A 20170-nucleotide genomic window follows, 5' to 3' on the forward strand; every position below is an offset into this window, starting at 1 on the left:
ACCAGGGTTGCCCTGGTTGCTCTGGCGGGTCCTGAGAGGGTCCCCAGTGCCAGGCCTCGAGACTGGGTGCACTGTCACTCAGACACCCCCTCCCAGGCACAGTGGGTACAAGACAGTCAAACTTCCGGGGCCTGAGGTGCATGACGCCCCTGAGAGGAGACGAGAGTGTGGCTAAGGTAAAACTGTGAGCATACAGCATCAGCTCCATAAACAAGTCACTCGGCTCGAGGTTACCTGGAAAATGCTGGCCCCGTAAGGTGTCCTCCAGGCATTCAGAAGGTTGTCCTTTCCAGTGCTCACAAACCATTTGCCTGCAGGGAGAGGGTTTCAAACAAGGCAATGTAAGCGTTACCCTGCCAGGTACGGAAATTTGCCTCACAGAGAACCGGCTCCTCACACACAACCAATAGGGCTTCTGCTCACGTCTGTCTCCCCTCCTGGAGTTAATGAATCATTTACACTTAAGATATGAAAGAAATAAATTAATACTAGAAAGCCAGCCTATGGTACCAGGGAGGCAGGCATCAATGTGCACTCCTGTTACTGAAACTCTGAAGCGGGCCATGCGAATGCACAAAAGGGCCTGGCTTGGACTCCGTCAAGACAGCGAACAGTTCCGGGTGACAGTAAATGAACAAAGGAGCTTGCTTACCACAGTGGGCAAACTTGAGGGACAGCACACAGCTCTCGTGTAGATGCAACTGGTATTTGTCTGGCTTGGTGACATGCAACACTTCCACGTTACTGTTCTCCATCCCCACCGCCAGCCACTCTCCGGTTGGACAGTAGCCCAGAGAAAAGATCTAGAATTAAAACAGGAGATTGCAGCTATTGAGGACAGGCGCTTTTTTTTAAACAAGGAGGTACTGTCTCTTTTGGGGATGCGATATAAATCAGTAAGGAAACAAAGATAATCTGAATTGTGGAGGAAGAAACCAAAGTTAAGTGGACGAATCCAAACTAACCCACAGCTGAAGGTGCCCTCCCCCTTCCTTTGGAGTTCTGCTCCACGAAGCCACAGCCTCGAGAACGCCACGGCCCATCACCGCACCTGCGAGGTGAAGTCGTGCTGCTGCAGCTGCCGCCCCTCGCGCAGGTCCCAGGACCTGACGGTGTTGTCCAAGCCGCCCGTCCAGAGCTTGGTGCCGTCGTTAGAAATGTCAATACAGCTGGCTCCATCTGTGTGGCCCTGGAATTGCCTGAAAATGTCAAAATGGAGAGAATGCCCTCAAAAATTTGGCATTCCTTAGCAGTCGATTTTAAAGCAGGCCTCCTTATCTGTAGATTCTGTTTTGTGTGTTTTCTAATTATTCAAAGTAATAACAAAACATATGCAGGCAGCTTTCTGCATCCGTGAGGTCCAATCTGCAGATTCAACTAACCGTGGACAGAAAATACTTAGAAAAAGTTGTCTGTACCCAATATGCAGACTTTTTCCTTGACATCATTTCCTAAACAACAGAGAAGAACTGCTTACATACCGTTTACGTTGTGCCGGGTATTATAAGTGACCTACAGGTGACTGAAAGTACGCAGGAGGGAGTGGGCAGACATGTGTATGTGTAGACACCATGCCATTTTACAAAGGGCAATGAAATATTCCTCGATTCTGCTCTCCTTGGGGCACTCCAAACCCTATCTCCCACACACACAAGGGATGAAGTTGTGTGGAATTGAAGTTTAATCCACATGATGAACTTCCTGTGCTTTTTATTTTTAAATACTTACAAAGCTCTTCAAATCATTTACACCAAAATACGATTGTGAGTGCTGATGCATTAAAAAAAACAACTAAAATTAACAAAAGAAAACACGTATCTATATGCACATGACCGCATCAGAGATAGCTTGGAGACCTGTTCTGTCACCGTCATGTGGAAGAGGCTGTGAAAGTTATTTTTCCTTCTGTAGAGGAGTGGAGATAGCACAGGGGATAGGAGAAGACGGCTGCCAGATAACAGCAATCTCTGGAGAGCAGATAGGGACAGAAAGGCCAAGCTCTCCAGAAGCGCATGGAAGGCTCCTGGTGGACTCACGGCCTAGATGCATGCCTGGTGAATGTAAAAAGCACACTGGGAAAGAAGTTCGAAGTTCCACATATGAGCCTAACCCCAGAGCAACAAGCCTAACAACTGTTTCAGTTTTGAACTGCATATAGAGTTCAGCCCTTCAAAATTAAGAGACAGAGTAAAGGCCATTTCTCTTTACAGACACACAGTGCCTTGTACCTAGGGCTGACCACACCTTCTCACACTCTTTACCTGGTATCACCTTGCACCTGTGATATGTTAGGTGCAGACAGCTAGAGAATCATTTCAAAATAAGTAAGAGTAAGCCTATACAATCTCATTTCCTAATAAACTCCGGTGTTGGGGCTGTCTGTCCTGAAATACTGGGATACAGATAATCCAAAGCATTCTGGGGTGAGTGTTCTATTTGGATACACACGCATAAGCCACACAAAGAGCACTTCAGCGCAATGGGGGAACATCATTTCCCCCTCTAAGTAGATCCTGCTGACCTACCTCACCAGCGTCTGGTTGTGCAGGTCCCACACGGCGATGTTGCCGTCACTGCAGCAGGAGAAGCAGACCTTGGAGTCAGGGCTGATGGCCAGGGCGTAGCAGGCGGGGGCCGAGGACGTCAGCTCTGCTTTGATGCGCGGGGTCGGAGCCGCCAGGTCCCAGATGGACAGAGTACTGGCTTCCCCTCCAACAATTAGGGTGCGACCATCAGGGAGCAATCTACAGGAACGGATGTAGTTATCCCTGTTCTGCGGAGACAAAACCCATCAAAGGATTACTCATGAGGAAAGGAAAACAGCGTTAACACGAGAGGAGAAATCCATAAAAGTATTGTGTTCCCTCCTGGTTTAATGAGCCATTTATACTTATGACAATGATAAAGTAGATTAATGCTAGAAAATTACATGAAATTAAGGAAGTACTTAAACTTGATCTACAAAATTTAGTACTGAGATATTTAATCTTAATTAGCATCACAATGTACAGACCTAGATCGAATATGCGTGTCACACAGATGTTCACGCACACTCACGCTGCTCTCCCAGCCCTACTGTGCCCAGGCCTGGAGCCCCTCACACGTCGCTGCGGCTGCAGACCCTACTACTGCAGGTAAGACGCCCGAACTCCGCTCCTTCCACCTGGCCCCAGGATGTATGACAATAGGGCACCATGTGTTGGATGACGTAGGATCCAGGGGAGGAGAGACTTGATTAAGGAGCCCTAAGGAACAGGAGGAAGAATTCTCCCCAGTTCATGAGAGTATAGGACTCTAACGTACATATAATGATGTTAAACTGACCTAGCCTCCTGATGCACCAACAAGTTCTACTGACAGAAGGCAAAAAAATCAGGCTCAAGTGTCCTATGCAACCCAAGAGCAAATGCCAGTATAATGGCTAAGAGCGTTTCTAGCGTGTGCCACATGCAGCAGTAATTACTCTTTATAGGTGGAGATTTTTAGGTCCCATTCATAGAAACCAGGTGTAAACACTTTTAAGGGTTTATTTAACCCCTTCATCAGACAGTTCAGTGAGTGATTTGCCTTTCTCAGGATTGGAAAACCGTATTGAAGATTGCGCACACATACGCAGCTGGAGCTCTGCCTTGGGAAGCCAAAGAAGACACCCCTCTGAGGGGCCAGCATGCCACTGGGACCAGGGCCAAGCGGTGCTGCTTGAACACCTCCCCCAGCACCTCTGCTGTTTTCTGAGTCAGGGTCTAAGTCCTGTGCACGCCTGCTCACTCACCAGACAGTCCAGCTGGGAGACAGGACTCTTGTTGCCAGGGTGGCTGATGTCCCACACCTTGACGCAGCCCTTGCCGCCCGTGTACACGTGTCTTGTGGGGTTGCTGATGGTGACCGCGCACACCACCTCCCCGTGGTTGAGCGTGTTGATCTGGCGAGCGTGGCGGGGGATTCCAGGTCCAATGAGGGCGTCAGGGGGGAAGGGGACCGGCTGCATCTGACCGTCCGCACTAACGTGGAAGGAGTAGGCTCTAAGAGAAGACGGGAAGAGAGGAATGTACAAAAGATGGTATTAAGCTCTTCAGTGTAACAAGGAAAAAGACTTTTGTGTGTATATTTGAGATATGCAAGCTAGCCAAATTTACCTAAAACACTGGAAATAATACAAGTTTCAGTGACACCACTAAACTCACCATCAAATCTCAGGTTGTTACTGGCTGTTGGGTATCAGTAGTTACTAAACCTTTCTGAATCTAACTTCTGAGCTCTACAAGGAAGACGATGTACATACCTCTCAGAGAACTAAATAAGATGACGAATGTCAAGTATGACACCTAATCTTTCAGGGAACGCTATAAACTTGCACTGCCTTCTACTTTACAGTGATTCTCAGGCCTGTGATCAGATTTTGCCTAATGATCAATTTACTCCAATCAAGCAACTTAACTAATGGAAATCAGGAAGCTACAACTGTGAAGCTCTCGGGACCTAAGAATCTCCAGGCATAGATGATGAGATGGCAGATGTGTTAAAAAATTAAAAGTCCCATCTCAACACTCCGCTCAGACTTGATAATCACAAATTCTAGTAAATCTGAGTGGCAAGGGGACACGAAAAAGCATCCCACGTGACAGCCCCAGGGCCAACAGCGCGCACCCACCAGCGAGCACCCACCGGCAGTAATGTCTCCAGTTCGTAGCCAAGACAAGCCCGAAAATGTAAAAGTACCCGGTTCTCAGGTGCGACTGAAGTTGGGAGGGGACAGTGAAGCAGCTGGGCTGCAGGCTGGACCATGTGCAGGAAACCCCAGCGGCAGGAGGGGCTGGCTCTATGTGGGGGCTACAAGGGCCATTTGGGAAATTATGTCCTGCTACTTTGGTATGGAGTTCAGGCACATGTGCTGATGGGAAGAAGTTTGCAAAAAATGTGCCAAAGGGCAACTATGGGTGCACCAAGGATGGGAACTTGAACTGAGCCAAAGGGAAGTTTAGAATCAAACTGAAGCTCTATGGTGTGTTAACATGAAAATCCACAGGCCTGTCACATTTATCAAAATTGAGCCAATCACTGAGCAGCCTTCATCAACCATCTGAATGCTCCCAAAAATCGACCCAGAGCACGCTGCGGCGGTGCAAGATACGGAGGCCTGCCTTTACTTTCTCAAAGACCACAGAGAGCTGCAGGAGAAAGCAGCACACAGACTTTTTGCAGGGGAAGGAGGTGGGAGCCACGAGGCAATGGGTGGAAGCCATTCCTTGAGTCAAATCAACAGGACTTGGAGACACTAAAGCAGACAGTTAGCAGAACTCCAAAGCTTAGGACTCATGGACAGGGGAGACTGCAAAAGCTAGTGACTGTGACAGGGAAGCCTAACTCAGTGGTACACATATGGGGATTGGTTTTATTGAATGTGAGGGCCAATAAAAACTCAAACACCTTCGATTAAGGAATGAGGCTGGACTGGAAAAATGTACAGTCCACCACAAATAAGAGATGGCTGAAGCTCTGAAGGAAGAAAAAATAATCCCAGAGCACCTTATGTGGTGAAAAGCAGCTCAGCTGCCCAGTCTAACTGAAGGCTGAGTTAACGAATCCCCAGCAAGAACAGTCAGAGAGGCAGATCTGTTACTAACAGAGACCATAAGCGGAAAGGAGAAGATAGCCAATCACATGAAAATGTACAGGCAGGTTCATCCACTTAACACGTTTCTTGGGTACCCTTGTGTACCAAGCTCTATGCTCAGGATGGAGTGAGAAAGAAGCCCACACATTCCGTTCTCCCGAGCAGCTGGTGGGGCTGAGGAGAGAGTACACTCTTCAGCGAGATGCTCACACGAGTAACTATAAAAAGACCAGAGGTCAGCACTGGGGACATCAGAAGCTCCACGGTTCTGTGGGAATCTCAAGACAGGATGTGAGAAGGAATATGGGAAAAATGCAGGCAGAGGGAGAGAACAAGCTCATTCAGCTCACATCATTAACAGCCTCATGTGTTTTAGACACTTTTAGGCAGGAGGGAATCAGAGGAGAAAAAGCCCATTTTCACACGAGCTTACATCTTCGAGAGGAAAGGGTATGAAGTGCCAGGTAGAAGGAACAGTCACATAAATGCCTTGAAGCCGAGAGCATTGAATGGAGTGACGGGACATGGGCTTGAAGACAGGGGAAGGGCCTTGCAAGCTGCGATGCGAAGTCTGGATATTACTGTGATTAGAAGGCAAGCCGCTGGAAACATGTGACACAGTTCAGTTAAGATACTGAATGACCACTGTGGTTGCTGGATGATGAATGGGCTGTAGGCGGCTGGATCAAAAAGGGTAACTAGCCTGGGCCACTGCAGGAGACAGACCACGGCATAGGGACTTGAAGTCAGGAAGCTAGAGACACAGTCCTAGCTGGGTGCAATGCTTGGATTTTGGAGGTGCCAGAGGTGAGGACCAACTCTTATGAGCCTGAAAATGCAGGTAGCTGAAGGTGAATAGGGCAGATATTCACTAGAGATGAGGTAGCCCAAAAATCAAAGTGAAGTTATTGTGGGACTGTCCATGCAGAATCCAGAGTCGTGGCTGGCACTGGGTAGGGAACGACTACACCTTGTGCTAAGTCTTTAACAAACTGGGGGAAAACCTAAGCAAGGCAGATGGGGCATAGAGTCAACTGGCACAGGTCTGAAAAGAAGCAAGGTGTTTTACGAAGGGCAGAGAAGCTCAGTTCTGGTGGAGTCTGAGGAAGAGGGAGCAGGGGAACCAGTGCCCCTATGCATTGTGGGATATGAGCACACTGCGAGCCCCTCCCCCTCAGCCCCCCATGGCATAAAAAGGGGTGACCTCCAGAGCGAGTCAGGCTTCAGTTCAGGCAATATGTTCCTGAAGAAAAGCTGAGATTCTGAGGGATGATGACCAAGAAAAAGGCTAACTGATTTAGCAATTCAGAGTTCATCAAGACTAAATCTTCAAGGAAGGGAGAGGAAGGTTATTCCAAGTTCAGATGTTGTTATACATTCTTAATGGTAATTTCTTTGAAAAGACATCCCTTTCTCCTCTCTAGAATCTCAAATGGTTTTTAAAGGTACTTGGGAATTTAAATAGTTAAGAAACCAGACACACAGTTTCAGCAAGGTTCTCGACAGAATACTCTTCAACTTAACCACTCTGTGAGCACCTCCTGTGTTCCTAGAATTTCCTTTTAGAGGATCCAAATGAATCTCAAGAGTCCAACTGTATCTAGGACTCAGTGCAGCTTTCTGTCCACTATTAGTGAACATGCAGTATTCAGGGCTGAAAAACCAAAGCTCTAGTCCACACTTAGCATATCTAAACCAGCTCTTCGATGTGTAACTAGCAAAAAGTACTGGAGTATGTAAAGAAAATCCAAATTTCTAGGAGTCACAGAATCTCAAGCTCAGGGGGCTAGTCTCTTCCGATCAAAGCGGATGCCTCAACACTCTGCGTAGTAAAGACAACCTACCCATGAGCTGAGAGACAAACAATATGCTAAGGAGAAAGCATTAGGGAAGGAAGCCTTGTCCATAAATGGCTTATCATGTAGGAATGCTGATGAGGAAATCACTGAAGTAGCTACAACACCAGGTCACACTCCGATAGGAAGCAGGATTTGGAAGTGGTTTGAAAAGAAAGATAAAAGTGCTGTTTTATGAGAGACATGGTACTGGTCGTGGGTTTTAAAGAAAGGACAGAGTGCACCAAGGAGGGAGGAAGATAGGGAAAGTATTTCAGTAGGCAGGAGCAGCAGAGAAGACACCAAGAACTCCAAAGCAGGAGGTGAAATGCTCTGAGGAACCCCTTGATTGCTTTCAAATTCATTTATTCAGAAGTGACCCCTGAGTAAGTGCGTGGGGGAGATGGTCAGAACAGTGTGACAAAATATGGCAGCTACACAGCCACAAAAGGAAAAATGTGCAGTACTAGCCTCAGAACTTCAAAGATGGCACCAGAGTTTTGGGGTGAACAGAAGGTATGAAATTACTGGGGGAAAACCACTAACAACATAAACTTAGTTGCAAGGAACAGGGTGTCACTACAATTTGGATCTAAATATCTTCCAAAGGCTGAGGCCAGGGATGACGCACCTTTTAGAGATGAGTGCCAAACTGCAACCCAAACCCACTGACTTACTGCAAAGTGACAACCTGCAATTAAACCTGAGACTGAGCTTTTAGCAAAAAACAATTCTACATTAACACCCTCTGTTTTAAAAGAAAAACAACACCTGTGCCGTAGGTTCGCCACCGCTGGCCTAGATGACGGCTTCCTGATAATGGAGGTGGTGAAGCCTTTGGGCAGGCAGGGGCTGGAGATGAGGGTCGGTGGGTGGACGTGCACCATTGGGACGCCCACCTGCCTACCCTTCCCTCCACGTTGTGCAGGCTTATCTCTTGGCTGCAGTGAGACAGGCAATTTCCTTTGCCATACCGCCCCCCATGATGTACTCCCTTGCCTCGGTCCGGACAGCAAGGCAGCCACCTGACCTTAGCTGCAATCTGACCCACAGCAGAACCTTCCCTCCCTGTACAATGATTATTGCAGGTATCCTGTCAGCGACAGAAAGCCAACCCAGGTGAATAGGAGGAATAGAAGCAACTACCCTCTAACCCAGGGGACAGTACTCAGGCACCTGAAGCAGCAAGGCCAAGGATGGGAAGACGGAGGTAACAACGGATGGACAGTTCTGTAGGACTTGACGAATGAGACGTGATAAGGGAGCCGACAATGACGGAGTTTCTGAGACTCAGGAAATTAGAAACTGGATACTGGTAGCTATGAAAAAATAGGGAAATAGGGAGGAAGTACTAATACGTGACAGTGCTTTCTGAATATAATGAATTTGAGGATAAGTAATACACAAGATGCTTAGTTAAGACATTCAACAAATAACTAGAAATGTTAAGACTAGAGAGGAAAAGGGTGCAGGAAATGGGACAAATAGTGACCCAAATTCCCACAAGCACATTGCACATGTGCGTCTGCACGCACATGCACGCGCACACACACACACACACACACACACACACAGACGCAGACACACGCAGACCAGCAAAAGCTCAGGAGTAAAGAGCAGTCTTCCAATAGACCTGGTGAAGCAAAGAGAAGACAACTGAGAAAACTGTTATGTCTGGAGCTGAGGATAGGACTGTATCTCAAACTTTCAGTGAGGTCCAGTATGTGTGTGCAAGTCAGTATTTTATCTGAGCACCATCTTTGATGAAGAACAAGCATATTTAAAAGAAGTTCTTGGCCTTCCTACCTCAACCTCTAAGAAGTCTGGTTCTTTTTTTGTTTGTTTGTTTGTTTTCCGGTACCAGGAATTGAACTCATGACCCTGCGCTTGCCAGGCAGGTGCTGTGCCGCTGAGCTAAATCCCCAGCCAAAGCCTGGTTCTGTTATGCTGTGTTCTTCCCTCTCAGATATCTTCAAATTTCCAACACCTCACAAGATAGTTCTCAAGGCTGGCTTCAAAATTAAAGGTCTGACTGCTACCCTTCATGAAGTACGATAGAAAATTAGCATATAAACCCACCAATGGGTCAGCTGGCAATATACACTTGATAGTTTTTACTGTGCATCAGGTATTTTTCCCATTTTGAAAGTGTTACTGTATATAAACAAATTCTCCTTCAGAGAAAGATTTCTTAATTGTGAGCAGCCTGAAGCGCATAAACTGAGATCTTTTGTTTTTGCTGCATTTAAACACCAGATCTCACAATGTTACTAGTAATTGGCTTTAATCAAATGATTATACACTACTTACAAAAGTCTCACATAAGCAGCAGATGAAGGCGAAAGTCCATTTTTGGTTTATGAAATTAAACTCTGTAGTCATTACAGCCACCATGATAGGCAAGAAAACTCAATATGAATTATCAAATAAATGCTACTCTGTTCATTAGCTTCACATATGCATTTTTAATTACAATTCTGCTAATACGTAGCAATTAATTTTATAAAAATCACTGAGATGGAGATGTACAACTGTTTTCTTTCTGGAGAAAGGCAATTACTTTGTGAGAGGGCATGTGGCAGGCAGGCCTTTGGTGATTTAGTATTTTATATTGTAGAATCTACAGGAAACAAAGACCAAGTTTCACAAATTCTACATCTTACGATATAGAATGCCACCCAATCATTATGCTCCCTTCTGCTGTAAAAATCTGTAATAAAAGCAGGTCATCTCTATAGGCATAAATGAACAGGAATTTGATCTTGATACCCCTTTACATAAAAAAATACCAAGGACAGAAATTATGGAATCCAACTATTCAATCCAAATTTGTTATTTCCGCTCCCGAACACATAGTGCATGCTCTACGGCCCTAGAACTTGGACCCTGCTGCCACAGCTGAGTGGGAAATGGTGCTGGGATAAGTAAACAGCCACCACACCATCAAACACCGCGCTCAGTCAGCAGCATGTCACCAAGATGTTCATCCTCACATCCTTCTTGCTAACATGCCGAATAACGCTGACAAAGTTAAGAAACCCTGGGTAAAGCCACTCTTCCTATTGGTCAAGTGGCAAAATCAAAATTCAAACTTGAGTCTGTCAAACTCCTAAATCTATAACAGAAACCTTCCCCACACACACCGCTATACTTCAGTTTCTTGGTTGCCCAGGTTTCCTGTCCCAGGTGTTCCTGTCTCTTAGAAATGGCTGGTCACTATGATGCACATTATTTAAACCAATCCCCAACTGACAAGCGATTCTGCCTCCGTACTTCTTGTTTGCTTATCTCGTGTAAGCCCTGGACCACCAGAGATCAGGGCTCGACATTCTAGGAATGATCCCCATCACTGCCCGTTGACGTAAATAAATCTGCCTCCAAATCCTGGTGTCCTTTTGGTGTTTCTGCCTGCCGTTACAGATCCACATGGGTCAACATTATTAACCACGTTACATTCTTTTCCTGTTTTTTTTTTTTGTAAAGAGTCATTTGCCAAATGCATTAGGTGCTGACTCCATCACTCCTAGGAACATTTCTTAAAAACCCTTCCAATTCATTGATCTTTCCCCAAAAGATGGTAAAAATTTTATACACCCTGAGTCAAACTAGAGTAAGGAAGGGCAGCTTAGTTCAAGACTCAGTAGCACCATAAGGGAGACGTGATTCCAGTCTCTCAACAGGCCACACCCCAAACAATACTGTTGTTGTTTATTTAGATGCATGCAACCTGCTTTACCCTTTGGAACCTTAGGCAAAGCTGAAGAAGCTCCTCTGTCCACGGCAGTAGATATACTGCAGCTCTGGGTGCAACTGCTGGTACCCTAAGTAGTGACTATGCAGCACCTAGAAAAAGGACTGTACTCTCACCCTAAAGGAGCCCCTCCATCTCCGTCACAAATGATACCAGTTTGAATGGAACTTGTAGGCATCTGAGTTGTTATTTGCTTAATCCTTTGACCTTGTTATTTAGGCACTGCTTGAAAGAGAACAAACTTTCACCTTCAAATACATCAGAGTTTTTGGTCAACAAGATTTGTCGGTCTGTCAACAAATACTTGCAGAAAACATAGGTACACAGAGTTTTATGATAATTGATGTTTATGTCTTCTATTCTCAAGGAACTCAAAAGTCTCATTTGCCTTGTTTCCCTTATTAATCAGTCAAATATTTACTGAGCAACTCAGTTATGGGGCTGATGCAGTCAGAAGATTAGGCAGAGTCTGCAGTGTAGTCAGTTATAGGTGGAACAGCCAAGATTCTTACTCGTCAGATGGCAAGGAAAGGCGGCTCAAAGGAGGCACATTTAACACTGAGAGAGCAGGCAAGCTGGAGAGCACAGGACACAGGAAACACGCGGGTGACAACTGAGTAAAGAAATAAGCACAGGGAAGGTAGACAGGAAAGGATTAGCGCATACTCACTTCCTCACACTAGACCATGAGCACTATGAAGTAGGTGTCACTTAAGGCACTGAAGTTACTTCTACAACTCAACATCAAGAGGTTCTGCCCTGGGAAGAACTAACACTACAAACAAACATAAGAAAGATAAGGGACTAACTAGAGAGGAACAGTAGGAAAGCAAGGAAGGGAGGCATTCTGAAAGAAGTACCAGGACAAGTGCTTCAATGTCACTGACAGATCTGAAGGCAGACAGTGAGCCACAGGCAACCTGCTGCAGGAGGCTGACCACAACTGCAAATGCCCAAGCCAGGCAAGCCTGGAGGGAAGGGGACTTGAGCCGCTACGCAGGGTCAGGTGTTTCCTGAAAGAGGCACGGAAAACCCAATGGGCATTTTAAAGGCAGAACCAACACCACTTTACAGTAAAGTCCTGTGTCCAGGAAGAAGATGCTGATTATAGAGAATTGGTAGTAATAAAAAGATACGCATTACAGTGAAATGAAGAACATGGACTGAGAGATAGTGAGAGGTCAGAACATGCAATAGAGGGCTGGAAGAGCTTTGTGTCCCCTGACTCAGGGAGTCTGTGAACCCAGAGTCCAAGGGCCCAGTCAGTGAGAGAAGGTAGCTGAGCAAGTCACGCTTTCCAGAAGCAGAACTGAGCACGGGACTGCCCTCTTTTCTTTTCCACCTTTGAGGTTTGGCCCATCTCTTTCCTACATGTTTGTATTTTGAGCGTCCAGGTTTGCACATAACCATCAGATTTTGTGAGCAAAGAACTGCCTGAAAATCAGTGGCAGACAGGGAGAAGGCCTGTCTTTTGGGGCTGCCTCTGCAATTTGCATTTCCATGTTAAAGCTTGAGATTTTTAAACTGAACATACAAATACTTCACCTTATTATCTCTTTTCCTGTGCTAAGAGAAAATGAAAACTATTCTGCAAGATGTAAACTATTCATAACCCCAGCAAACGCTATCAGTGTTCAAAGTCGAAAGGGCTAACAAGGGGCCTGGGCTCAACACACAGTGAGCAGAAAAGGCACAGGGTACTCACGGCTTTCCTCCCGGGATGCCTGTTAGGTTTGGAGGTATCGCTGGCACACGCATGTGATGGTGCGGATCGAACCCCACCTGGAATTTCCCCACACAAAACGATAAATCAGTGTCATGCTATTTTACTCTAGTCATCTTTCTTAAAACCTGCAGAAACAGATCCTTTGAAAATAAAAATTCTGGAGATATAAACACAAGTATTCACTGATAAAATGATAGCATCTGTAGGACTGAATGGTCACACACTCAGGGTGGAACACAAGGAACAAAATCACAAAAGCTCATGACAGAAATGAAAGGTTAACTGATTATTTTATCTAATTCTGTAGATTTAAAATTTCCAAAATAATGCCAATTTGAGAAAGATTAAAAAAGGAACTTTCGTGTTTTCCAAAATAAAGCAGATCTCAAGTTATCACATCTCCAAATGCATTCAGATCCCTCCAGGAAAATTCATTACTGTAAAAACTACATTCCATGATGGATGACAATCCTCTGAGCTCTAAAGTATCATTTCGTAAGAACATACCACGGGTGATCTTCCATAGGCGGCAGCGGCAGCGGCAGCGGCAGCAGCCGCGCTCATCTGCGGGGAGATGTTGTGCAGGCCGGCGTAGGCGGCTCCAGGGCTCGTCAGCTCCCCGTTCATCCCGGCATGGGGCACAATTCCGAACGGGGTTGGATATGGACAAGGGACAGCCATTGGGGTCCGCAGGCTGGATGCTGCAGACCAAGACAGTATGAGGGGAGGGAAAAACCACGAACACATGAAGCAACATCGAAGACATGCTCAAAATATGTTAGTAAGGACAGTCCATGGTTCAAATGAACTTAGTTGAATATTCTCGAAAGTCATCGAAGCCTAGCACGTGCCAGACATGCTAACTGCCAGGCTGCTTGTTTGGGATGAATGATACAGCCACTAACAGCCACTTGATGCCAGCCATTAGTACTTTTAATGCACTGTACTATTCAAGTCACTTTAAATTCAACAGAAGCATACAGGTAATACAGAAGGAAACTTTTGTCCTTACTAACCCAAGGGGTCCACTCCTGGTGGTTTTCCAGACACAGGCCTCAGTCCAGGAGTGGAGTTACTGCCTGGGGTGGGTGCATCAGTTCGTGGAGTAGGGGTATTGGACTTTGACACAGGAGTAGTAGATTTTTCATTCTAACAAGAGATAACGAAATGTACCAGTCATGAGAACATGGTTTTAACAATGAGGTTAGCATTTAAAAGGTAAAAGAAACAAAAAGGAAAAGAATAAAAGGAAAGGAAGAAGAAAAACGGAAGAGACTGTTCAGCTAGGGCCTTTTTCTTGCATTAATTAAAAAGAGCTAGTAAGAAAACAAAAAGAACCAAAGTTCATGAACATATGAGTTGAAACTGACTTTACAGAGTAGATAATTTCCAGGAAACTGGGCTCAGAGGCTAAAGAAAGCTGACAAGCCATGGAGTCCTAGCTGGTATCCGGCTTCAGACCCTGTGGTTTAATTTGGGTTCCCAGTGGACTGTTCATGCCACAAGTGGTCTCCTGTTTGACAGGTCCCATTAGAAAAGACCCAAGCTTCAATCTTCACAGAAACTCAGCAAGAGGAGGTCACCCACACACGTACAGGCCAAAAGAAAACATGACACCCCCCCCCCACCGCTTTATCCAGCCTTCTGCTAGATATTTAGTTATCTCCCTAACTTGCACACAGTTGCACACTTTCCTTTCTTTTCGGTGTGACTTTACAAACTATCTGAAAGCTGAATTCAGCTCTTTAAAAAAAAAGTTACACTATAAGGAAATAACTGGTGAGAAGAAAAGAAGATACCACAAAAGAACACAATTAAAATAACCACACAAACATGGAGGTGCAGGGAGATTATCTTGACTTGTGAGCAGCTCACTTTTACATCTGGGATTTGTGGTGTGAGTTGAAGTAGACTACTGTAAATGACATTACTTTTCAGACAGGAAGGGGAAATTACTGCAGTCATAGCTTGGTGACTCAAAGCTAGCAACAAAATGATATCAAAGACCCAAGCCAAGTTTATCATAAACCACAGGCGATAAACCCGTCCCTGTAAGCCCAGCATGCATTTTTTATCTTTATTAAGGCATGTTTCACTCAGCTTCTTCACATCCCTCTCCCTACACTTACAGAAGACTCGAAAGACAAACACCTGTTGTTAGCAAGCCCAGTTCTGGCCCCAAAATACTTCAGTCAATTAAACTTAAGACACTGAACATATATGTGCATTTGGAAATCAAAGCCCTATAGAAAAATGTATAGAATACACACACACAAAATTAAAGTTAGACCCAAGTATCTTGCAATTGGCAGGCCTATGAGTGGTGGGGCAGAGCTGCTTACAAGGCTAAGTTCTTTGGATTTGGAGGAAGGAGTACTGCTGGAAGATGCGATGGAGGCGGGGCTGATCGGAGCGTCTTTCTTGAGCAGGCGCGTCTTGTCCAGGCCGTTCTCTCGAGGGGAATGTGCGGGGCTCCCTCGGGGGGAAGATGGATCCTGTGAAGGCACATCATGGGCAGTAAGGCTCACAGCACATTCGCAACACTGGGCCCTGTGTGTGGGCATTTCTAGCTGAAAGCATCTAACAGCTCAGTACAAAACGTCCTGCAATTGACAACAAACTCATGGAAACTGCCAGAGGAAATATTTGGTATAAAGGCCAAAGAAAATACTTCAGTATTTAAAATAAACAAAATAGAAAGCAAAATCCACCAATCTGCAAGCTGGTTGCAAATGAGATCTGCAGGCTGAGCAAATGTCTGTTGTGCATTCACTGTGGTACAAAAAGACATGTAAATAAAGTAAAAACGGACCAGTAACATATAAACTCAGTAATACCTCATTTATATTGAGAATAAAGAGTCCATTTAAAAATTAGGAGCACAATGGACACTGATAGTTTGGACACCGGCCTTTGTTACAGCCAGGCAAGAGGAGGTTAAACAAATCATGAACGTATTGTACCTCATTGGAAACGTCCACCACCAAGTTGTCATCACTCTTTTCACCGTCGCTGTCCTGCATGGACAATTGAGAAGCATTACCGCCTCCACCAGCAGAAAGAACACAAACAAAAACAACAAAATTCGAACCGCTGGGTCTACCCTGGGTTCAGCCTAACTCTTCACTACCTTAGAAAACAAACTGTGCCCAACCGTGCCGAACACTGTCGTGTCCTGGTCTCTTCAGTGTTCATGATGAGGTTATAGGCAATGGCTCCAGTTTCCAGCTTAACACACTGTGGACGACTGCTTGCTTATCACTCCGGAACAGAGGATGCAAACTGGCACGCCCAAGCATGATTCGGCCTACAGACGGCTGTAGCTTACTCTGTGCTTTAAAAACCAGAGTTCGCAGTCTGCGGGGCACCAGTGGGGCAAGCAGAGCGGGCAGTGGGAGCCTGCACACTTCCCACTCAGTGCCTCCCTTCTGTGAGACCCGCCCCGTGCCACCAGGGGCAAATGAGCCAGGGACATTCTGGAGATCTCTGAAAGTTATCACCCACAAAATCTGGGACCTGCCTCAGCACACCAGTGCAGTCAGGCATTTGAAGTGGTCTCTGAGCTTACCTTTTCCTTAGCATCTCTAGCTAACTGGAGAAAACCCAACCATCCTGAAATACACAAACACAGAACCCAAGTCCTCCATCAGCTACGTGTGAAGCACTCCGCGCATGCGCCTGTGCTCGCATAGGAGCTCAGCAGGCCACCTGAGAGTGGGAAATGCAGTAAACACTCCTTTCTCCTACAGGACGCTGCTATCCTGTGTGTTCCAGTGCTGGCGGATCAGAGCCAGAGAGTAAGATGGTTACTGACAGAAAAGCAAAGTAAGTAGCCTCTCCCCAAAGCAAAGGTGAATGAACTCACATAACGAGCTGCGATTTCCTTTTCTTCGGTTTTCTGCTTTTTGCTCTCCGAGGAGTAGTCGGTAGAGTTTCTGTGCTTCTCAGAGCCTCGGAAACTCGCTGATGGGGATACTGAGGAGCTCTGGAATTAGAAGCAGAAGCAGAGCTGAGGCATGACTGTGCATGAACTCAGTGACTTTTTCAAATTACTTGAGACATTTGCCCCTTTTTGTTCTGTAGCTCACACTTGCAGAGCTGTGAGATGGGAAGAGGAAAGGGAGGGCGACTGAAGAAAGAAACAAGCAGAGGTATGAGAAAAAGACGGAAAGGGATGGGAAAGAAAAGACCAAGTAAGAGGAGGAAAGAGATGGTCAGAGGGCAGACAGAAATGACAAAGAATGCGAGGAGAGAGCAAAAACTCAGAGGACAGTGAGTCTGGCCTCAAGTATATGTCTACCTTGTACCATTTACAAAACTTTTAAAAGCTGGAGGGAAAAGCAGATAAAAGAGAAAGAAAACAAAAACCAGGGTTTCCTTTTCTTTCCTTTTTAAAAATGTGCAGTAAATTTAAAAACACTTGTAAAGAAAAACTGTAAGTAGAGTTAACATTAAGAGATAATTAGTAATTTTTCAACAGAAAAAAAAAAACCCAGAAAATTCAAAGAGGATCCATCCTGTGAGTCGCCACACAGAAAAGATGCACCAGCAAGATCTGAAGCCAGAGAATGTGTCTCTCTGCCATGAGGGCCAGGGTTACTGTGCACACTTAGATGTTATGAAGGCTTAAAACCATGATGAGGAAGTGAAAACTACAGCTACTCTTAAGAATTGGCTAGGTGGGCATGGTGGCACATGGCTTAATCCATGGATTTGGGAGGCTGGGGCAGGAGAATCAATCACAAGTTCCAGGGCTCCATACTGAGTTCAAGACCAGCCTGAAAAACAGAGTGAGACCCTACCTCAAAAAAATCAAACAACAAAAAAGAATTGGCTATTGAGTATGTGACGGACTCACGAGAGAAAAGATCTAAGTACACGTAAGAGGCAAGAGGGAGCTGGATCCAGGGCAGACCACCCTGTGTGGGAAATGATACAGGTGTGAGTTGCAAAGTTCCTCCTATGGGACTGGTGTAGGATTTCCAAGGGTGACATTAACCCAGCTTGCTTAAGAATGGACTAATCTTAGAGAGTAGTAGAACCAGTATTTAGAGATAAAATATCTAATGAAAAACAGCTCTAGGAAGAACAGAGAATCATCAGCAGAATTATCTCTGCCTGGCATCCAAGTCACTTGAGGAAATTAGTAAAGCCCTCCTTATTTATAACCCTACTATCTCATAGAAAACTATTTTTTTTCCTTTAGCTTAGGCTGCTGGTAATAATTAACACTTATAAAGATACACAGCATTTACAAGGGCCTGTAAGCTAATTATGAGACACGGTGTGATATCCACAACTTCCAGCTCCAAGTTCCATTTTATTTCCACTGAATCACAACACCATTTGGGAACCTCTTAAAATTGTGCTCCTGCTTTGTTTTCGTACCATAACCCAGTGACTTTCATGCCCAATGAAATCAAGCATACCAATGTTATCTATAAGCCAGAATCCCACTCAGGTCTCTCCCCTCCAGCCCACCTTCCACATTTCTAAAATTCTTACTGCTCAAAGAAAGATTCTACCACTTATCCTTACTTCTCCTTAAAAATAATAAACGGTTCCCCACTGTCCACAGGAAAATTCCTTAGTATGGCCATAATCCAGAGTCCTCACTCCCTGCTCCAATCCACAGCCCTGACTTTGACTCCCACAGTGCTATGAACTTGTGCTCCCCCAAGTCTGTGTGTTTTTATTGCATCCATAGCCTTTTCCTCCGGCTTATGGAAATGCCCTTTTACTCAGAATCTATCCTTTGAAATCCTCTTCGTTCCTAAGAACCAACTCTAATGTCACTTTTCAAAGCTTCCTTAGATGCTGTCAGGCAGAATTAATCACTCACTCCTCCTCGCTACCTTAGCATTTTGTCCATCCAATGAGCAGCGAACGTGCAATAAAAGCACTGCTATTAGTTTACAAGTCCACTGCCCCCAGCAGGGTGTGGCTGCCCTGGGAGCAGGGGCATCCGGCACAGCGAGCAGCAGAGACTGCTCAGAAATGGATTTGAACAGACCGACCAAACTTACTCCCTGCACATAAAGCTCCATCTTCACCTAAAACTCATGTGATTTACTGCACAGGGCCCCTGCAAATAACACCCTAGCTGTGTTCCATGGAATCATAACACTGTCTTTTGTCTTTTACTCCTTTACCTATCTCTGGATACCTTCACCTCACTGATTTCATATTTTACAGAAAGACCAAGTGTCTATGTGCATCAGCCTTTTCATTTCAACACTCTACTTCAAGTTACTTCCTCTGTTAAAAAGCAATTCTGCGCAATAGTCAAAACAAGTTCTTAAAAAGCAATACTAAATGGTAACGCCTATTTAAATCTCACTGTGTGCTTACTGGCACAGATGTAGGACCACCAAATAGCTTTACTTTTCTTAAGCGGGCTGTTTTGGGTTGTAAAGACAGCATTTATTATTGAATTTTATTGCAGAACACAGTTATAATTTGGAGTTTGCCAATGCAATGATAAAGTAGTTAATTATCATTTAAAGGTTCGGCTGCACCACGGGTCCTGGGGCAGTCAGCTACACTCTAATAACGTAATTGCTCTGGAGTCAAGCTGGACTTGACTCCGCTCATGAATCCTGGACGTCTGGCTAGGGGGCCACTCCGATCTTTGTCGGGCATTAAATAGGAAGAACTAAGGAAGTACTGATAAAGATAGTCACGTTTTTACTAGAAAGGCTTATTTTTTATTTCGCTGTTATTTTAAAACTTCAACTACTCAGTCATCTCCATAGCTTACATGAGAAACTTGTTGGAGCTGCATTGTACAAACTACAAATTTAGAAACACTAAACAAAAGTCTTTCCATTAAAGATTTTCATTCTTTTGATCACACAGGTAAGCAAGTATGCTACGAATCCAAAGTCACATCAGAAGCAATGGTCAATTCGGAGAGGGCAAAATACAGTACCCCGAATGTGAATGTTTCGTAAAGCTCCACATTCTAAGAGTACACACTTTTACTGGAATATTAAAAAAGACTAAGACAGATTTGTTTAATTAAAGGGGAAAAAAGAGAGAAACAAAAAATAACAAAAATTTACATTTTATATGAAAATACAATTGCATTCATGGGTAGCACAAGATACACTTTAAAGGTAGTTATTCCTAAGACTGCCAATCAGGTCATTTCAAAAAAGGAGAAAAATTCTAGATCTTGGTTTGAAATCTAGCTTTTACTGGGACTGGTGACTAAGTCCACTCATGAAGCAACTCCTCCAGCA

The 20170-nt window shown here is 44.9% G+C and overlaps 1 protein-coding gene across 1 annotated transcript in view; it reads right to left on the reverse strand.

Moving 5' to 3' along the window:
* The window catches only part of Tle4 (transducin-like enhancer of split 4), a gene marked incomplete at its 5' end in the record, with an annotated part of 137261 nt that overhangs the window by 3191 nt on the left and 113900 nt on the right, over window positions 1-20170 (reverse strand). Inside the window, 11 exon segments of the mRNA XM_013507550.1 lie at window positions 235-311; window positions 653-803; window positions 1052-1199; window positions 2526-2773; window positions 3773-4022; window positions 12906-12982; window positions 13434-13627; window positions 13943-14075; window positions 15269-15421; window positions 15890-15943; window positions 16792-16911. Coding sequence (XP_013363004.1) covers window positions 235-311; window positions 653-803; window positions 1052-1199; window positions 2526-2773; window positions 3773-4022; window positions 12906-12982; window positions 13434-13627; window positions 13943-14075; window positions 15269-15421; window positions 15890-15943; window positions 16792-16911 — 1605 coding nt within the window.

Source organism: Chinchilla lanigera, unplaced genomic scaffold (genome assembly GCF_000276665.1).
Source record: "Chinchilla lanigera isolate Chin_1 unplaced genomic scaffold, ChiLan1.0 scaffold00129, whole genome shotgun sequence".
NCBI classification, from domain to species: Eukaryota; Metazoa; Chordata; class Mammalia; order Rodentia; family Chinchillidae; genus Chinchilla; species Chinchilla lanigera.